Consider the following 19713-nt stretch of genomic DNA (forward strand, 5'->3'; position numbering starts at 1 on the left):
GGTATAATTAAAAGATTTTGGCCCATGGATGACCAGATTCTGCTGAGGTTCTTGAAGGAAAAGACAAAAAAGAATCAATGGTATTTTGTAGTATGCCTATGCCTGGTAATCCAGTGCAGAGAGTTCTGGTAAAATTGAGCATATGACTAAGTTTCAAAGCCTGGGCAGGGCCTCTTCCTGTCCCTAAGCCCAGCTCATAACTCATCAGTGTCCAGAGACTTAAGGAAAGGGAGTATGTGGTGCATAAGGAAAGGAGAAAGGGACTAGGGCTTCTTGTGACTTTCTCTTAACTAATGTCATCTGCAAAAACCCTATTCTAAATAGAGTCACATTTTGAGGTACAAGGGGGCTCAACACATTAATTTGGGGGACATAAAGGATCACTGAGGGTAAATGAGTTAAGTATCCTTAATAAAAACATTTAGAGAGCTCTGCAAATGTAATGCCATATTTTACTGAAGTAACTACAGTAATTTCTCAGAAATTCCTTTGGTTTGTATTTTGATTCTTAAGACTTCATTTGGAATGAGTCAAGTATTTTATCCCTGATGTGGTCAGTGCCCCGGAAATACTGTTTTATTGTAAGTTATCTTGGATGAATAATTCACTTATCTGGGCCCATGTTTTCCTGTCTATGAGAGGACTGAACTAGATAGTGTCTATCTCAGGTATCTCCCAAGTTTATCTTCTTTGACGTTCTTCACAGCCCAACGGGGGAGAGAATAAAAATATTTGAAAATGTGTTAAGAATGTTTTCTCCATGACCATAATTTCATGCAGAACAGAGTATGTAGCTGGAGACAGGAGACATTTGAGAGAAATCACCATTTGGGGACCGTATGCCTGCCACTCTCATGATTTAATCTATCTTTCCCAGTATCTGGAACACTGCCAGCCTCACGGTTAGCTATTAATTATTTAGTGAGCTAATAAACGGAGAAAAGAGGTGCACAATACTGGAACTACAAGTGGTTTGGATATTCCTTGTAAGTAGGTGTAAGGAAAGAATTGGTTCACTCCAGAGGTGACAACGTAGGACAGAGAATCACTAATGTGTGTGTGTTCACGACTGCTTGTGTTCACACTGTGATATATGGCTTCATGTACGCGGATGATAAAGCTTGAGAACTTTCCTCAGTCAGAAGAATCTTTACAACAGTCTGAAAGTAGTAGTGTTTCCGGAAGCCAACTGCTCCCACACGTGCTCTCAAATTCCTGCTCCCTTTAGGTTGGGCTCAGCCAGTGGAGGTTATTGTAACTAGGGCTTTCTGGAAGGGAGTGGCAGGAGCAACTCCAAGAGCTCCCTCCAAGTACCCAAAGTGTGCCCAGGCCTACGTGCCCAGCAGTCAGTATAATGAAAGACACTAAGGCTCCACCCACCTTTTCCGACTGGCCGCTGGGAGGTTTGCCTCCTTATCCCAACTCCGCCTATCCAAGAGGCTCACAGTATGGGGCGCCTTACTGCCTCCAGACCAGCAGAGGGGGCCAGTCGCAGCGCGGAGCCGAGAGTGCGTCCCAGGACGCCGGCCGCACTGCGCAGCCGCGGGACGCGCTGCCGCCCAGCCCCGCCGCCCGCCGAAGAAGGAGGCGAGGCGATGAGCATGGCGGGCGCCGGCGAGGGCAGGCACCCACGGGCGCGAGTGTCCCGCCTCGTCTCCTTCAGCGCGACCCACCGACTCCACAGGTGGGGGTGCACCCACGATGCCTACGGTGGGGAGCGGGGCCCGGGTGCGGGAGCGCAGGTGTGAGAACCGACGCGCGCCTCCGGCCGCCCTGGCGCCACGGTGACGGTGACAGCTGGAGTCGACGACTCCAGCTGTCACCGTGGCAAACAGAGCCGACCACCGAGGGCACGGCCCTGCGTGCGGAACCCGAAGGCTCCCCCGCTGGCTTTCTGCCTTGGAGCAGCTCCGGGGTCGCTCACGTTCCTTAGAGATCGCGAAGGGTTGCAGTAGCTCCCAGAGCAGTTCGCCTAGCCCGGGTGACACAGTGTCAGGGAACATTCGGCAAGTGTGAGCTGCCGTGAGGTGCCAAGAGTGCTAGTCATCGTCACCAGTACCACTACAGCAACCCAGGTGTATACCCTTCTTACCACAGGGGTCATGAACCCAGGCGTTCGCTTTCCTAAAGCAGCCCTGAGAGCAAGGAGCGCTGCCAGGATTTGGATCCGGAGCATGGACTGCTTGACTGCACTGTGGAGTCGATGTGGGGAGTTGTGCCTCTCATGAGCAAGCTCCGCTCTCAGCATACGTCTCCCTGTTTGTAGAACGAGGACAGTAATTTCTAACAAGGGCCATCCGTTCATTCACTGGGCAGGTTTTTGTGGCGAGCGTGTCAGGTCTTGTGCTAGGTGGCATGGATGCAGCAGCGATCAACACGCACCTGACCCCGCCTTCTGTGCGGAGTGCACCATCTGGCCAGTTTTGTTGAGGGCACAGTGAGAGAATTTTGTGCTATGGCTTTGTGAACCCTAGCATTCTAAGTGTAAGTGGATGGGCAGGAGAAAGGGGAGGAGAGAAGAGAGACTCAGAAAGGAAAGGGTGGGGTAATAGTACGTTCATACATAGAAGGACTCCTTGAAGATGCAGGGTTGATTGGACAGTTATAGACATAAAAATTAAAATTTTTTTCTGCCCAGAACTACAGTTGAGTATTGTAATTTAAATTTTTACCTAATTTGGATACTGCTCTATGGATTGGTGAAGTCAGTGGGCAGTAGTACAGGCATAATCGTGCAAGATTGTTAAAGAGGAGATGTAGTAGATCATGTAATTATTTTTAAGAAGAAATGAGATTTTTAAAAAGTTATTTTATTTTTTCAGTGTCCCAAGATTCATTGTTTATGCAGTATCCCCAGTGCTCCATGCAATACATGCCCTCCTTAGTACCCACCACCAGGCTCACCCAATCCCCCACCCCCTCCCCTCCAACACTCTCAGTTTGTTTCTCAGAGTCCACAGTCTCATGGTTCGTCTCTGTCTCCGATTTCCCCCAACTCACTTCTCTCCTTCACCCTAAGCCACTTGAAGACAAGCATCTTTTATCATTGTGTTTCCTTGCTTCGTTCAGTCCATGTCTACTACGTAATGGGTACCCAATAAATGTATGTTGAGTTGAAAAATCGAAGGCCTTGAGCAGATCAGTTGGAATCTTGCTGTGGAACAAGGGTGTGGACTTCGTTTACACTCATTTGTACATTACGGTAGCCTAATGAGGGGACATACACTGGTTCCTGACAGAAAGTGGAATAAGGAAATCAAGTTGATTTATGACTCTCCATTTGGTGAGCTAAAGTAATAAATTGTGAAGCTTTTCGAAGGCTAGAGCAAATAATAAATGTAGGGAACAGGGAAAGTGTCTGAACTTGTGTCATGTTAATTTTTTTTTTTTTTTTTTTGGTCAGCAAATCTCTGAGTAATGAAGAAAATTTGAAGCTGTTTGGGAAATGCAACAATCCAAATGGCCATGGGCACAATTATAAAGGTGAGAGAAACTGATAAAATTTTAGCTCTTTCAATAAGGATGAAAGTGTGATCAGCAAATAGAGTCTTAATGAGTAAGAAACTTTATGGACAAAGCATCTTTGAGCCTTAAATTAGAAGTTACATGGAAGCTCAGAATGAAAAAAAATCTGTTGCCTTGGTTGGATGTGTCTTAAGTTTCACCTTGCAAGTATCTGCTCTGTTAGAGATAATGAATGGTTTAAACAACCCACCCCCCCACCCTTGGTGTTTGTGTGCATAATGAGATTCTTTTGGCACCTACTTACTTCTCATTAGGTATTGCTCAGACTAATGTTAAAATTAGATTGTATTAAAAACATTAGATTGTATTCTTTGAGTAAATAATGATTGACAAAAGGGAGATGTTGGCTAGGAATACGCTGTATGGCAGAAAAATATGTTGAGTCTAAAACTGCCTGCAGTGTTCCAAGAAAATAATTTATGTGAGTATATAAGACTTAATTCTTTGAGATAAGGCTGGTATCTCAAAAAACAGTTCTGTAAGCAATGGAGTATCAACAGCATGTAGTTTGGTAGAGTAAAAAGATTCAAAAGATGTCAGAAGATCAGAATTTCTAGTTTAGTTACCGCTATACAACTATGATATAAGTATCATAGTTGATCTATGATATTTATCATTTTTAGTTTGCTCACTTACCACGTAATACCTAATGGTGTCTATATGGAGCTGAAAAATAACACTAATTTGTAAAACTAGTTTGTAATCACTAATCACTTAGTGATTATCTCTGATCACTGATCACTTAGTGATCACTACTAATCACTAGTTTGTAAAACACTCTGATCATCACTTTTCAAATGGTTCATACAAGCACTTTGTTAACTTACAGAACATTACCATAAACTATATATGTTTGTGTGAGTGAAGGGATAAGAATTTTAGGCCCTGTAATGGTTTTGCTTGCTGAGAAAGGTCCTGCCCAGTGTTGGTCCAGCTTGGTGTGTAGCTGGATGTCTTTCTGTACATTTTTTACTTTTGCAGACAGTGATCGTTCAGCATTTCAATTCTACCTAGTGGACATTCCTACCTAGTGCATTGACATCGTAAGCTGAATATACACCCTTTCTGGCCTTGGCTGGGCTGTTCTGCTTAGCCAAAGCTCTGCTGAGCTTCTCTGTCTTAGCTGATCTTGCTTTGGTTGATAAAAAGATCTTAACTAACAAAACAGCAGTTTGAGGGAAAATATAAATAGGGCTTTGCAGGGCAGAGATCTAACACTTAAGTTATATTGTTAAGGTGCGCTTGGGTGTTACGTGTTGAAAGTCATGTGGTTTTTTGGTGTTCTGTTTTCTTTCCCATAGTTGTGGTGACAGTGCATGGAGAGGTACGTGCTGAAAAGATCTGTGTGATTTGTGCAGATTGTGGGCCCTCTCAGCCAACGCGATGGATTCTGTATTGAAAAATTCTGTTCAAATCAATATTGCTTCATTGTTGTCCTTTGTGTATGGTGAGCTGCTACTGTTCTAGGCCTTGCCTCTCGCAAAGGGTTATCTTTAATCTGCTCTATGTGGACAGGTAGAAGAGCAGGACCATGAAAGGGGTTCCTGGAGCACCTGGTGTTTCCTTACTGAGATCGATGAATGTCCTGGGGATGAAGGCAGATGTGGGCACAATTTTTGCACATTGTACAGCCTTTCATAATTTAACAGAGGTTTAAATATGAAGAGTATATGATGCTAACATTCACCTTTGTTTACTCTTTAGATTGATCCTGTTACAGGAATGGTTATGAATTTGACCGACCTCAAAGAGTATATGGAGGTAATGTCATATTGGTTGCTTATTAGGTACTGTCCTCTAGGTGTATTTGATACCCCCCCATTACCTCCCCAACCAAGTATCTCCAGAGGTTCCATGACCTTGTGAATGGATTTGGGTGTGGGAGTAGGGAAGTCGTTGGAAGAATTACTCTCATGTTTTTCTAAAGTTGCTTGGGTGATTTAAAGGAAATAAGTCACAGTTACATTGCAGTGATGGGAATAGCAGTGACAGGCTCATCTTGTATGTCTTGCTGGTGTATCCTCATTCCCTCCGTTTAACAAATTCTGCCTTTCCTTCAAGATACAGCTTTTTCCTTGAAGCTTTTCTTTCCTTCTCTGGATTTTCCTTATGCCGTTGATCATAGATTTAACACTACCCTGTGTTACTCACTCTAGTTTTATCATAAACTCACTGAGGCAGTTTACCATAGGGATAACACAGAAGAAGGAGTTCAATTAGTGACTTGTTGACCATATCATTTTAGAAATCCTGCATTGTCAGAGACTTTAGAGATTATCCAGACCAACTTTTCATTCCATAGATTAAGATTGAGAGAGACAAACAGTTCACTGATGTGCCTTAGGTTGTGGGGTTAGTCTTTTACAAAGTTGGGAATGGACTTCCTTCTATCCAGCTTTATTCTTATTGTTCCATGATTTTACCTCTTTGTTTGGTTCTTCTCTTAAACTCTGCTCCTTACTCTTTTTTTTTTTTTTAAGATTTAACTTTATTTAACAGAGAGAGAGAGCACAAGCAGGGGGTGAGGCAGGCAGAGAGAGAGGAAGAAGCAGGCTCCCTGCTGAGTAGGGAGTCTGACACAGGGCTTGATCCCAGAACCCTAGGATCATGACCTTAGCCAAAGGCAGATGCTTAACTGACTGAGCCACCCAGGTGCCCACTTTGCTCCTTACTCTTGTTCTAAAATCTGACATTTGTCTCATAAAAATGCTGTTAATGATCATTACTGCTTCTATGGTACTTATCATCCATATATTCAGCAACTTTGCCCGCTCTGCGTGTCTTTGAGCTGAGTACCAAGTACAGAGGTGACTGTGATGTAGCCCTTATCCACAGAGTGCTCATTGTAACTTTTTAGGAGGCAAACAATAGTAAGTGCTCAGTAAGTTTCAGTTGAATAAGTAAATCAGGGGTGCCTGGGTCACTCAGTCAGTTGGGCAACCAACTTTTGATTTCAGCTCAGTTCATGGTCTTGGGGTCCTGGGATCAGCCCCGAATCAGACTCTGCGCCTAGTGGGGAGTCTGCTTCAGAAATCTCTTTCTCCCTCTGCCTCTCCTTCCACTCGCGTGCGTGCATGCTCTCTGTCTCTCATAAATAAATAAGTCTTCAGAAAAAAAAAAAGAATAATCAGTGAATGAACAGGCAGCAGTATGTTTCAGGTACCTTAGGAAAGCTATAAAGACAGAGTTTTTGCATTTACTGGGGACATAAAATATATATGCACAGAGTGCTGTACAATACAAGACAATAGTGTAGGAAATGTGAAGCGTCCCATGCAGACATATGTCCACGTGCTGGAGGAGAGGTTCTTTGTAGAGAACTCTTCCCCACTTTTTGTACCTGAGGGATACCGTGTAATCCCAACAGTAAGAGTGGCTCATAAAGAACCTTGAAGGAAGAAGCTTCAAAAGAAAAGTTGGGACCTGAATTGGGATCGAAGAGAAAATAGGTATTTTCTTGATAGCCATGTTGGAACTATCTTTCATCTGATCTGTTTTAAAGGCTATTCGGTTTAAGGCTTAACTGTTTTTTTTAGGGGCGCCTGGGTGGCTCAGTGGGTTAAGCCTCTGCCTTCAGCTCAGGTCATGATCCCAGGGGCCTGGGATTTAGCCTCACATCGGGCTCTCTGCTCAGCCCGGAGCCTGCCTCCACCTCTCTCTCTGCCTGCCTCTCTGCCTACTTGTGATCTCTGTCTGTCAAATAAATAAATAAAATCTTAAAAAAAAAAAGAAAAAAGAAAAAGCTTAACTGTTTTCATATGGTTCTGGTTTTACTCAAAAAATGATTACTATTATTATTAATGTGCCCTTCTGAGAAACATACCATTGGGAAATTAGAATGTTTCACAAATGCTTAGATTTTGTACAATAGCTGAAAGTAAAAAGTGAGAAAAATAAGGCAATTACTGTTCTTGCCACTGACAAAGGAAAACGTTATATTAATATGTACACGTATTAGGAAGCAATGGTCTTCACATACTTTTATATTTTTTTCTCCTAAGAGTCCAAGATCTTTCTTAAATTACTCCTCATAGCAGAAATTTAGAACTACTTATGGAGTGTAACTCTTAGTCTGCTTTGTAAAATGGTACTCACAGGATCCTTGTCCTAATGACGTTGTGGCATTGGGCTGAAGAGAAGACTGTATGGAGAAGTATTTTTAGTAATTAGTATTTTGGTAAGTTTTTGGACAGAATTCAAGAAGCGCTAAACTCAATTCTGAACCAAAATGGCTGGTTACAACAAAGCTCCAATGAATTCTCCTGTACTTTTTGATTTCTTACGTCTTTGCGTTTAGTTATGAGGAGAACCAGTCATCGTGGAGATCCGGGCCTTGCTTTATTTTTCAACTTTAAGTGTTGCTTAGTGAGACACAGACAGAATACTTAGAAGTACCGAGTTAGTGGCTCACTGATGAGGTAGGGTTTAGGGGCAAAGATAGAACACTACAGAATTTGAGCCCTAAATGGAACGAATGGTGTTTTCCCTTCGTCTTATATGTAGGAGGCAATTATGAAGCCCCTCGATCATAAGAATCTGGATCTGGATGTGCCATACTTTGCAGATGTTGTAAGGTGAGTGTGACCAGCTTTCCTTAGTAGATAGTAAGAAAGAATAATTGCTGTCAATTGCTGTGTGATTTCTGAAGTTTTGTTTAACATTATGTTTTAATTCTAGAATTTCTGTTCTCTATAAATATAAAAAATGAAATTTTATTTATTTGCCTTTGATCTTCTTTCCTTTTTTTTTCTACAGCACGACAGAAAATGTGGCTAAATATATCTGGGAAAACCTCCAGAAATTTCTTCCTCTGGGAGTTCTTTATAAAGTAAAAGTGTATGAAACTGACAATAATACCGTTGTCTATAAAGGAGAATAGCTTTTAGGGGTTAATGCTGTAGAAAGACTAATTTCTTTCCATATATGAAAAAGGTCTTTATATACCTTTGGACTATTACGAACTCATCACATACTTGTTATACCTCCACATTGTGTTTCGAGTGCCTGACTGACTGAAATCATTGTGTGTAAGACCTGTTGTGAATTCAAATCTATCTTAAAACCAAACTCATAAAACATCCTGAGTGTCATTTAGAGAGTCTTTTATTCATAGATTAAAAATCACTTCATTTTCAGTAAAATGTTTTGCGAAGTTTAAAAGCAAAATAAATCAATTTTTGTTTTTCCATTATCTCATTTTTAGTATTCATTTTTTTCTTGGTATAATATGAATGGCAAAAATGTTTGCAAGACTTATAGGAGGTGAAACTTAAAAAAAAAAATACAGGTGACCACAGAGTCCAGAAAGCAAGAACATATACTTCTTCCTTGATTGCTTCTTGGGTATGTAGGGACACAAATTTATTTAGTGAAAATCAGACAACAAATCACCTTCATGATGCGTTGTTGGTGGATGTAGTAGGATCGGTGAAAATACCGCTTTAGTGCATGTTGTTCAGTGCAGTTTGGCACGTCTTGTTGAACCAGGAATTGCTAGTGAGAAATAGCACATTCTTTGAGCATTCGTTGGAGTATCATTAAACTATTTATTATGTATGTTTGTCTGTGTTTCCAGACCTTATGGCCACCTGAACAGTTTTAATTCAGAAAACTGAAGAATAATCACATATATGAAGTCCTATTAAATTAACCTGAAAAGGAATATATTATACTGTAATGTGTCTCTTATATACAGTTTTTCCTAATTTATCCCATTTTGTTCTGATCATTAAACTTACACCTCCTTAAGTTGAGCTATATTCTTGGCATCTGGTATCTTCATGACTAAATCTGCAAGAAGGTATTTACTTGCTTTGAACAAAGAACTGTTCTCTCTTGTGTTCTCATTTGTATCCTAAACTTCTTAAATGTAGGGTTTTATTTTTCATTTTTCTCTCCACGTAGCAGCTAGTACACAATGAATTCTCAGAATGTTGATGCCGAAAATAGTAAAAAGATTGTGCAATGATTACAATACTAGAAAAATTTTTGAAGGAGTACACTTTTATTCTGGAGAGTTAGTAACTACAGGGATTTTATGATAAATTTCATTAATCAGTGCCCACTTAATTAAATTTGAATGTGTTTTAGTTATCAGAAACAATTTTTGTTATGTATGCAGGTGTATTCTGTATTGATTACTTGAAAGACAGGATTTTTAAAAAAAATTTCTTTTCATTATAACAATTCATTGTTTATGCACCACACCCATTGCTCCATGCAATATGTGCCATCCATAATACCCACCACCAGGCTCACTCAACCTCCTACACCCATCCCTTCAAAACCCTTAGATTATTTTTCAGAGTCCATAGTCTCTCATGGTTCATCTCCTTCTCCAACTTCCCTCAACTCCCTTCTCTCCATCTCCCCATGTCCTCCATATTATTTCTTATGCTCCACAAATAAGTGAAACCATATGATAATTGACTCTCTCTGCTTGACTTACTTCACTCAGCATAATCTCTTCCAGTCCCGTCCATGTTGCTACAAAGGTTGGGTATTCATCCTTTCTGATGGAGGCATAACACTCCATAGTGTATATGGACCACATCATCTTTATTCATTCGTCTGTTGAAGGGCATCTTGGTTCTTTCCACAGTTTGGTGACTGTGGTCATTGCTGCTATGAACATTGGGGTACAGATGGCCCTTCTTTTCACTACATCTATATCTTTGGGGTAAAAGAAATACCCAGTAGTGCAATTGCAGGGTCATAGGGAAGCTTTATTTTTAATTTCTTAAGGAATCTCCACACTGTTCTCCAAATTGGCTGTACCAACTCGCATTCCCACCAACAGTGTAAGAGGGTTCCCCTTTCTCCACATCCTCTCCAACACACGTTGTTTTCTGTCTTGCTAATTTTAGCCCTCCTAACTGGTGTCAGGCGGTATCTCAATGTGGTTTTAATTTGAATCTTCCTGATGGCTAGTGATGATGAACATTTTTTCATGTGTCTGTTAGCCATTTGTATGTCTTCACTGGAGAAGTGAAAGACAGGATTTTTTAAAATAATTTTTTTTAATTAAAAAAAAAACATATAATGTATTATTAGCCCCAGGGGTACAGGTCTGTGAATCGCCAGGTTTACACACTTCACAGCATTCACCATAGCACATACCCTCCCCAATGTCCATAACCCCACCACCCTCTCTCTACCCTCCTCCCCCCGGTCACCTTCAGTTTGTTTTGTGACATTAAGAGGAAAGACAGGATTTTTAATTCCCACAGAACCATGCAAGGTGGGTATTACTCCCATTTTGCAGATGAGAAAATTAAAATTCGAGCTCTCAGCAAATAAACAGCAGACTGAGGGTTTGACACTCAGGGTCTGTCTGACTTCTAAACACCAACTCTAAAAAAAGGGTAATGAGATTATGTATATTTGAGGATTTTTTTTAATAGATCTAATCTTGCAGATCTGATATCACATTAGAAAAATGTTTTTCATAGTAGTGTGGGTACTCTAGGTGTTTGCTGTTTGTGAGTTACTTTGAGAGAACATTTTTTTTTTTTTAACTTGCTCTCCTTAGAAAAGTGGTAAGTCTGTCTCTTTATAAAACTGAATGGGTAAGTAAAGGAGGGCAGGACCAAAGAGAGTATGTAGGTGATTTTCTTAGAGCCTGCGGTCAGAGACCCTGTTGAGCTGTATTGTAATTGTTGCTTTACCCTTTTGTGTTCTTACTACCCTGAATTCCTTGTGGGCCATGTCTTCATTCTAAGCAGAGTATCTGGTAAATAGCATTCAGTCATTTTTTTAATTGATTAAATGTACGAATGACACATTGGTAGAAACTTGAAGTTTTGTAGTGCCCTATGCATAATGGTCACTTGGTAAATGTTTCTAGAATCAAATAATGGTGAGAATTTCAAAGCTTGAATTCTGGTCCTCATCCTGTTCTTATTCAGGTGTCCCTCTCCTCTCAGAGCCCGAGTTTCTTTACCCATAAAATGAATGCTTTCTGAAGTTGCTTCTGCCTATTTTCAGATTTTATATCTCTGATTTTATTTTATTATTTTAAAAAAGATGTTTATTTATTTGACAGAACACATGCATGAGCAGGGGGAGTGGCAGGCAGAGGGAGAAGCAGGCTCCCCGCTGAGCAGGGAGCCCGATGCAATGCGGAGCTCCATCCCAGGACCTGGGATCGTGACCAGGGCCGAAGGCAGACACTTAACCAACTGAGCCACACAGGGCCCCCATGTCTGATTTTAAATACCAAAATATATTTTACATATTAAATTAGGCAAGGGAGAAGATTATCATGGGGTGGTAGGGTTTGGAAAAGCTCAGTAGAGGAGATTGGTCCTGAATGGTCCATGAAGTGACCTGATAGGGTAGGTGGCATTTGGAATTCAGGAGAAAGGAGGGAGGATGTGCTAAGCAGGTCCGCTTCCTTTAGTGAGGAAGCTGGTGGGAATGGACCAGGTGTATTTGGGATAGAGCGAAGAGATTAATCTTAATAGAAGGGGGCTGAGATGTGAGTGTGGAGTGGGGAGTTAGCTTGGAAATAGGATGGGCACAGCCTGGGGGCCTAGAATATGATTTTGGTTTTTATCCTTTGAGAAATAGGGAGCTGTTGAAGTTTTTATGTTTGCTTCTTAAGGAGGATCACCAGCCAGACGCAGGGAAGGAGGGAGACGGCTTGCAAAGCCATTGTGGGGATCCAGACATGAGGTGACCGTGGCCAGGAACTGGTGGAGCAGGGCGGTGAAGCAACAGGGGAGGAGGGCAGAGCTGACATGGTGTGGTGCCTGCTGTGGCCTCGGGCGCTTTGCTCAGGACTTTTTATGTTACCTCATGTAATCCCTGCGACCACCCTGGAAGGGGGGTGGGCTGGTTATCTACCGCTTCATAACAAATTACCCCAAAATAGTGGCTCAGAACTGCACGTTTATCATTAGTGTCACAGCTTGAATGTGCGAGAAGTCTGGATGTATCTTTGCTGGGACCCTTGGTTCAGGGTCACTAATGGGTTGCAGTCCTCTCAAGGCTAGATTGGGAAGGGTCAGCTTCCGGCTCACTCATGGGGTTGTTGGTTGGAGTCCTCAGTTTGTCTCTCCCCTTCTTGCCATGGGGTCCCCTGTGTAGAGCAGCTTTAGACAGGGGAGCTTGCTTCCTCTGCATGGGCAGGTGAGAGGGCAGGGGGAGGGAGCGCCAGCAAGTGAGCACACTCCCCAGCATGGTGGAGGTCACACTCTTGTGACCTGATCACATTTCTAGATTTTGTTCCTTAGAAGCAAGTCACTAAAACCACCCACACTCGAGGGAGGGGATTGCACATATATTCTAGTGTGCAAAGTGTGACGAGGTGAACAGCAGGAAAGGAGGCTGGGGAGGTCAGTGGGGGTAAGGGAGGCCTGTCATCCCCTTTTTGATGCCTGGAATAAAACACGTTTCCTTTTGCAGGAGTGAAATATTTAAGCAGCGGTGGTGGTTTCCAGTGGGCATGGTGGGTTTTGTGGGTAGACGTACACAGATCTTTAAAGCATGATTCTTGAAATCCACACCAACTCTAAGGTAAGAAGTTGAGAAAAATTATACTGACTGTATCACTATGAACAGAATGACCAGAACACAGTGGTCATTATATAGCCTGAATTGATGAGGTATTACCAGTGGGTTATAAAAACGGCCAGAATACGATCAGTTGAGTATATACAGCCACTCATAGCCTAGATCTATGGTAAGTGTCCCTTTTTTTTTTTTTTTTAAACTCTAAACTTTTACATTCCTCTTGGAAATAGAATTATTTTAAAGATGGGAAACAGATTGTGCTCATTTCACTTTTGTTTTGTCTGGGATATTTCTAGCCTCCCTTGCATGTAGAAAAATCATTGTTAGTTTCACACAATTTAACTTTATAGCAAGATTCTGTTGCAAGACACGTTTGGAAACTGTCCCAGATAAACACCCTCTTCGCATAGCTGCAGAGAGAACTGCTATCACCACCAGAGAAAAGTCAGGGAGGGCGGTTTGTGCGCTGGAAGGATTTTCAAAGCTGCAGTTAGGCTTTCAAGTAGCTCATCAGCTGGTTTGCTTCCTTCAGAATCCAACCACCCAATCCCTTGGGATTTTGTCACCATCGAGACAAGAGTATTAATCATTAAAAAGAAGAATTAAAGCACTGGCCTTTCCTTCCTCCCTCCCTCCCACCCTCCGTCCTTCCTTCCTTCTTTAGTCCCTCCTGCACTCCCTCCCTCCTTCCGTTTCCTTCCATTTCCTTCCCTTCCCTTTCCTCTCCTGCTCTCTCTTCCTTACTCTCTCTCCTTCCTTCCTCCTCTCCCTTCCCTTCCCTTTCCTTTCTTTCTTCTCTCTTTCTCCCTCTCTTCCTCCTCTCCCTCTTCTCTCTCTCTCTCTCTATTCCTACCTTCCTCCCCTCCCTCTTTACCCTCCCCTTCTGTCCCCTCCCTTCTCCTCCCCTCTCCTTCCCTTGCCTTCCTTCCCTCCTTCCCTCCCTCCCTCCCTTCCTTCCTTCCTCCATACCTGCCTACATACCTTCCTTCTTGGTTAAAGAAACAATATCCCAAGGTTATATTCTCCAAGATGCCCAAGAAACAAGTCCTCAGTACATCAACCCAAGTTCACCTTCAGGCAGCCAGTTTATCAGTGGAAATTCCCAGTATTAGTAAAAGTGTGAACTCAGTTTAAAGACCTTTTTCACTTTTCACAAATATCTTAATAAATACGAGCACTGATGGCTGATGACAACCTGAAGAAATAGAAGGGCTAGAGTTGTCTTTCACCTTTTAAAGGTTTAATTTGCAGAAAGGACCATAGATGGGTAGCGAGGTGTCGCACGGGCATCAAAGTTAACATCCCCTAAAGTGAATTTCCAAGTCCTCCTTCAGACTTCATTCTTCCACCAGCTCCCCCAGAATGCTGCCGCCATCCATTCATTTTTCCAAGCCAGAGATCTGGGACTTGTCCTGGATAATCTATCAGAAAGTTTTACCAGTTCTACCTCTAAACTATGCAGTGATTTTTCTCTCTCTCTGCATTTCCAAGGCCACTGCCCCAGGCCAAACTGCCACCATTTCTTGCCTGGATTATTGACATGGCCTTCTTGCTGGTCTTCTGCTTGCAGTTTGGTTCTCTTCCATACTTGTTTAGTTCTTCTCCACTGTTACTCCTTGAAAGCTTCCTCTTGATTTTAAAATAGAAACCAAACTTTATGACCCATATGACCCAGTCACTGCCTTTTCCTAGTGTCCAGCTGGGGAGCTGGTCACATTGGCCTTTCTCAGGTGCTAAAGCACACTACTTTCATTCCTGCTTCAAGATCTTTGTATTTTCTGCGTTTATGCCCTCTACCCCCCACCTCTCACCTCTTGTAAAACCGATCATTCTTTATATCCCAGCCTAAAGGTCCCCCTCTGGCAGAAGCCCTCCTTGCTCACTCGTATAGGTAGAAATCCCATTATTTTCTATTATAATACCCATACACTCCACTTTCTCGAAGTCTCAGAACTTTTATCTACATTTCCTTTTGTCTTATTTATTTGCTTACTAGTTGACTGTCTTTCCCAATCATGTAAGGGCCAGAGCCCTGTTGTCTTTTTACTTTTCTTTCACCAGGACCTCACCTAGGATGCTGAATAATTAGTTATTGATTGAATAAAAGTGCCTGCCATCTCTAAAGAACTGGCTGATCCTGGTTTGGTAAAAAATTTGAGATTTAATACCAATTTTTCAAGTATGCTTCACGTAGGTGTTATTCTTTATGAACAACCACCACAAAGTAAAATAAAATCCCCTAAGTACATCTCCTAACCTAGTTATATGGCTAATTTTATCTTCCTGGAAATTTTCCATTCCTGCTTGAGAACAAAATTTTTTAAAATTTTTACTACTTTATCGAAAAATAAGTGAGTATCAAGGATCTGAATCAAGGATCTTTTGGGAAATTGCTGTCCTCATGGCCACACTGTCATTGGTAGCCACCCTTACACGTGTTCACCAACAAGGTACTCCCTTAATAACAGGATAAACAGTCAAGATTGGTGGGTAGTTTTTTTTGTTGTTGTTGGTTTTTGTGTGTGTGTGTGTGTTTTCAGTGTTTCAAGATTCATTGTTTATGTACCACACCCAGTGCTCCATGCAATATGTGTCCTCCTTGATACCCACCACCAGCTTGTGGAGAGGAGGTATGCCGAAGGCAGAGAGAGCCTCAGCTGGTATTGCAAAGAATACCTTTTATCATTCCATCTGTTTGGCCCCTAAGAGCAGGATTTTTCATAGAGCATGAACTGAATAGATCTGTGGCAACACTGAGGCAATAACATGTTTTTCAGCAAACATGCCTAGTTTTGTTGCCATAATAACTTTCAATAACTCCCAAAGTATTAGGGGGGAATGTTAAGCTCCATTCTTGAAGGAAAAAACTATTTAGAAAAGGGGGAAAAAAGTGCAGCCTAACCAGACTGTGGGGTAAGTTTTCCACTCTTATTTGAGATTGTGTAGTTAACTGAGCAACGTTGTTGGCATTGGTTGGCTTGTTGTGAATTAACATTACGCTGTCCACTGTGTGTCCAGCATCTCAGTCACTGTGGCTCCTGCAGGTGGAGTCAGTCAGCTCCAGTTCACTGTAGGAAATCTGGGGTCGAAGGAGATGAAGGGTCTTAATCAAAGTCATTCATTATGTGGCAGAGCTGGGATTTGAACCTAAGTTTGTTTGGCTTTAAAAGAAAGGGAGGGATGGTGGAAGGGTGAGAGGAAGGAAAGAGAGGAAGGAAGGAAGGAAAACAGACTCAATTAAAATAACTGTTCAACAATTTCCCCAAACTCTTTGAATGTGCTGTCTACATATTTTGTTCGTTTACCCAAAGGCTTTTTGAGTTTGTTAGACTCAAGTGTCTGAGTCTAAAGTTATTTTTACATACAGGTTATATGCATATGCATAGATGAATGTGTAGTTTTTTGCGTATGTTAAATTGTTTCCCACTTCTATCAGGTATATATATTTAACTTGGTTCTATCTATATGCATGGACATAACTTACATAAAGGCAGGGTGGGGGGGGTCCATATGTCACGGTTTCAGTGCTGAACCATGGTCAAAGAAATACAGTCCAGTGATCAGAAGGAAAATAATTCTTTTTTTCACTTGTATGTCTCGAAGGACATTAAGAGACAGCCAGTTGGTAACTGAGGGCTGCTCTTAGGAAATTTCTTTGCCTCTCCACGCACTCCACAGAGGCTCGTCTCTTCTCAGGCCCCACAGTACCAATCCCAGACTTCGCTTGCTCTTTCTTCTCCACCTTCCCCAGTAACTCTTTATTATGTGGACTGTCAACCTCTCACCCACAGTTTAGCTTCTCTGTAAGAGGAGCTGACCCAGCATGCAAGGAGACGTTTTACTTAGAGGCTTGAAGGGTGATGAAGGTGGGGCTGAGGGGGAGAAAGGCTGTGAAATGTCAGACATTGACAATTTCTCATAAGAGTTACAAGTTAGGGGGCGTCTAGGTGGCTCAGTGGGCTAAGCCTCTGCCTTCAGCTCAGTTCGTGATCCCAGGGTCCTTTGATCAAGCTCTGCACCAGGATCTCTGCTTAGCAGGGAGCCTGCTTCCTACCCCCCTCACCCCCGCCACCTGTCTCTCTGCCTACTTGTGATCTCAGTCTATCAAATAAATAATCTTAAAAAAAAAAAGAGTTCCAAGTTAGTACTTTAAGTCCTTGTTATGGGTACCATTTTATCTGCACATATTTATATGGGTACAATACTTGGCTTTCTTGTACATCAATATATCAGTTGTGATGCCTTTTTTAACTATTAAATAATTATATAGTACTTACTTTGTGCCAGTTACTATTCCACGTGCTTTATATATTAACTGGTTTAATCTCTACAACGGCCTATGGGTAGCTACTATATTTCTCCCTATTCTACAGATGAAGAAATTGAGTCACACAGATGCTAAGTAACTCGTACAGGGTCCCACAACTATCAAGGGGGCAAAATCAAGCAAGATTGAACGCATGCAGTCTGACCTCAAAGTTTATGCCTTAAGACAATTGCTGAACTACCTCTTGGGTGAAATAATAAAGTTTTTTTACTTAATTATTAGTATTTTTCAATGTTTATTTTCAAAAGTAATGTGGAGGTTGAGAGATCATGAGGTAATGTCTGCGTGTTCTGCTTGTTCTGAATGTTTTGCTGCTCTGCACAGTCAGGGGGATAGTGACTACTGACCCGGCTCGGTAATCTTTCTGGTGTGAGGATCTTTGAGGTGATGGGATTTGGAAGCCTGCAGCTTTCCCTCCTACTCCCTCAGCACTCCCTTCCCATAAAGGGGTGGGCAGTTGCTGTTTCTAACAGAAGGTAAGCATGCATTGAATTCACAAAACAGGAAGCCGCAAAGAAGAAAACCCAGAAGTGGGAGAATGAGGTTGGGCAAGGGAGCGTGGGAGTGGAAACAGTCCATCTTTTGTTCACCTCTTTTCTGTGCAGGAGGTGGAGCGTGGGGCTTCCCTGAAGTTCCTGAATGCCTTTGTTTTCTTCATGGTGGGTCACCCTCCCATCAGGATTAGTTTTTTCCTAGACTGTGAACAGGCATACTTGTTTATCTCTTTACTCTTGCTCTACTGGGGGCTCATTGGACTCGCTGGAGACACCATGGATGGCAGATAACCCAGAAGCCTCCTGAGGAAGTGCAGCCTCCCAAGCCCAGGGAAGATAACCCTTGTCGAATACGACACTCTGTGTCTGAACCTGGCTTTTGCTTCTGAATCCTCCGCAGTGCTCCTGGCAGCCAATCACACAGGGCACAGAGCAACGCTGACCTCCCACTTCTGACTAGACCCTGAGAACTAAGGTGTGGATGTGACAGGAAGTCAAAATGGAGACCCACCGGCAAGAGCGCTCAGATGCCACCTGGGCCAACCTTGAATGGAACAGATGAGAAATCAAGGCAGAAGCTCACCTCCTTCCTTTGGAGCAGAACTGGAATTTAACAGGCTCCCTGCCTCCAAATTCAGTGCCCTTGTCTAGCTGCCTCTGGGCTGCGTGTCTGAATTCAGCCCCCCAGATTTCTCCGAGTCTAAAAGTTTTCCAGCTTGAGAGAGTGTTTTTGCTGAGGCTCCAACAATTGTCACGCCTTCTGTACGGAGCCTGAGATGCGGCCAGGCTGGGCCATGACGGATAGATATGAGCCTGTTCCTAGCTTTTGGGTCAGGGCTCACTGCAGTTTTTCTCAGAGGTGGCAGCCTAGTGGGGCATGGAGGAGGGCTGCCGGAGCACACAGCCTGCTTGTGCCCCTGAGAGAGCCCCATACCTTCTTGTCATAGGGCCCTGGGGAGCCCGCTGTCCTGAGGGGTTCCAAGGGGTGCAGGAGCCACACAGGGGGCCCTTAGGGTGTTCTGGTTAATGGTGCAGACTCTATAGTAGTCGAAACCCAGCCTCATGACTTACTCACTGAACGACTCTGGGCAAATGATTTCTCTCTCTCTGCCTTGGTGTCCGTGTCTATAAGATATCTGTATCTCTAGAGTTGTGACGATTAAATGGGAAGATACACTTAAGGCGCTTAGCACAGCACCTGGCAGTTACTTGTGGTGGCTACTGAGTCATGTCACAGAACATGGCAGGATGAAGAGCTCCAGGAATCGGTCTGTTCACTGCAGCAACCATGAAGCTGGCAAAGACTGTCGGAGTGAACTTTCTCAATACTCTAGGGTCTAAAAAAACAAAAAACAAAACAAAACAACCCTTCCAGCTATTAGAGGAATGCTTAATGAGGAAAGAGGCTGCTAAATTTTGACATTTAAGAAAATCTCTCAGGTCGCTGGCTGAGCTCTGAGATAACAGGAGAGAGCCGTCAGTGACCACGCTCAGTAAGGAGTGCGGTCTGCACACGATAGTTGGGAAAAGTCCCTAAGCAAGTGGACGGTGGCCCTCAGCAAGCAGCAGCCTGCCCTGGAGGGGAGGCAGAGCCTGATTTCCAGTGTCACCATGTTTTCGCCTTCAACATGTCTAGGGTTCAACAAAAATCCAAGACCTATAAGTAGGAAAAGTGTGTCCTATTCACAGGGAAGAAGAAATTGACAGAAACTATCCCAGAGGAAGGCTAGTTTCTAGATATTGGCATCTTGGAATTTAGGTAATTATTAGAACTTTGCTGCTTATTACCAGGATATTGTTGGAAATCCCATGCTTTCTTTTGGTTTTACATTGAATTATGAATATTATAAA

The 19713-nt window shown here is 42.7% G+C and overlaps 1 protein-coding gene across 1 annotated transcript; it reads left to right on the forward strand.

Moving 5' to 3' along the window:
* Positions 1–1560: 1560 nt before the first annotated feature.
* PTS (6-pyruvoyltetrahydropterin synthase) lies at positions 1561–8721 on the forward strand. Its single transcript, XM_044257832.1, has 6 exons — positions 1561–1684; positions 3404–3483; positions 4827–4849; positions 5230–5286; positions 8029–8099; positions 8281–8721. The coding sequence occupies exons 1-6, from the start codon at positions 1596–1598 to the stop codon at positions 8402–8404; spliced, it is 444 nt and encodes a 147-aa protein (XP_044113767.1). The 5' UTR covers positions 1561–1595; the 3' UTR covers positions 8405–8721.
* Positions 8722–19713: the final 10992 nt, after the last annotated feature.

The sequence above is a fragment of the Neovison vison genome, chromosome 7 (genome assembly GCF_020171115.1).
Source record: "Neovison vison isolate M4711 chromosome 7, ASM_NN_V1, whole genome shotgun sequence".
Taxonomy (NCBI): Eukaryota; Metazoa; Chordata; class Mammalia; order Carnivora; family Mustelidae; genus Neogale; species Neogale vison.

What these genes read in the sequence shown, in the direction of transcription:
- PTS (XM_044257832.1), top strand. Translation starts at nt 1,596, where the DNA reads ATGAGCATGGCGGGCGCCGGCGAGGGCAGGCACCCACGGGCGCGAGTG. An exon ending in GCGACCCACCGACTCCACAG is followed by an intron (nt 1,685 to 3,403) that starts GTGGGGGTGCAC and finishes TTTTTTGGTCAG; the next exon opens with CAAATCTCTGAGTAATGAAG. An exon ending in ACCTCAAAGAGTATATGGAG is followed by an intron (nt 5,287 to 8,028) that starts GTAATGTCATAT and finishes TCTTATATGTAG; the next exon opens with GAGGCAATTATGAAGCCCCT.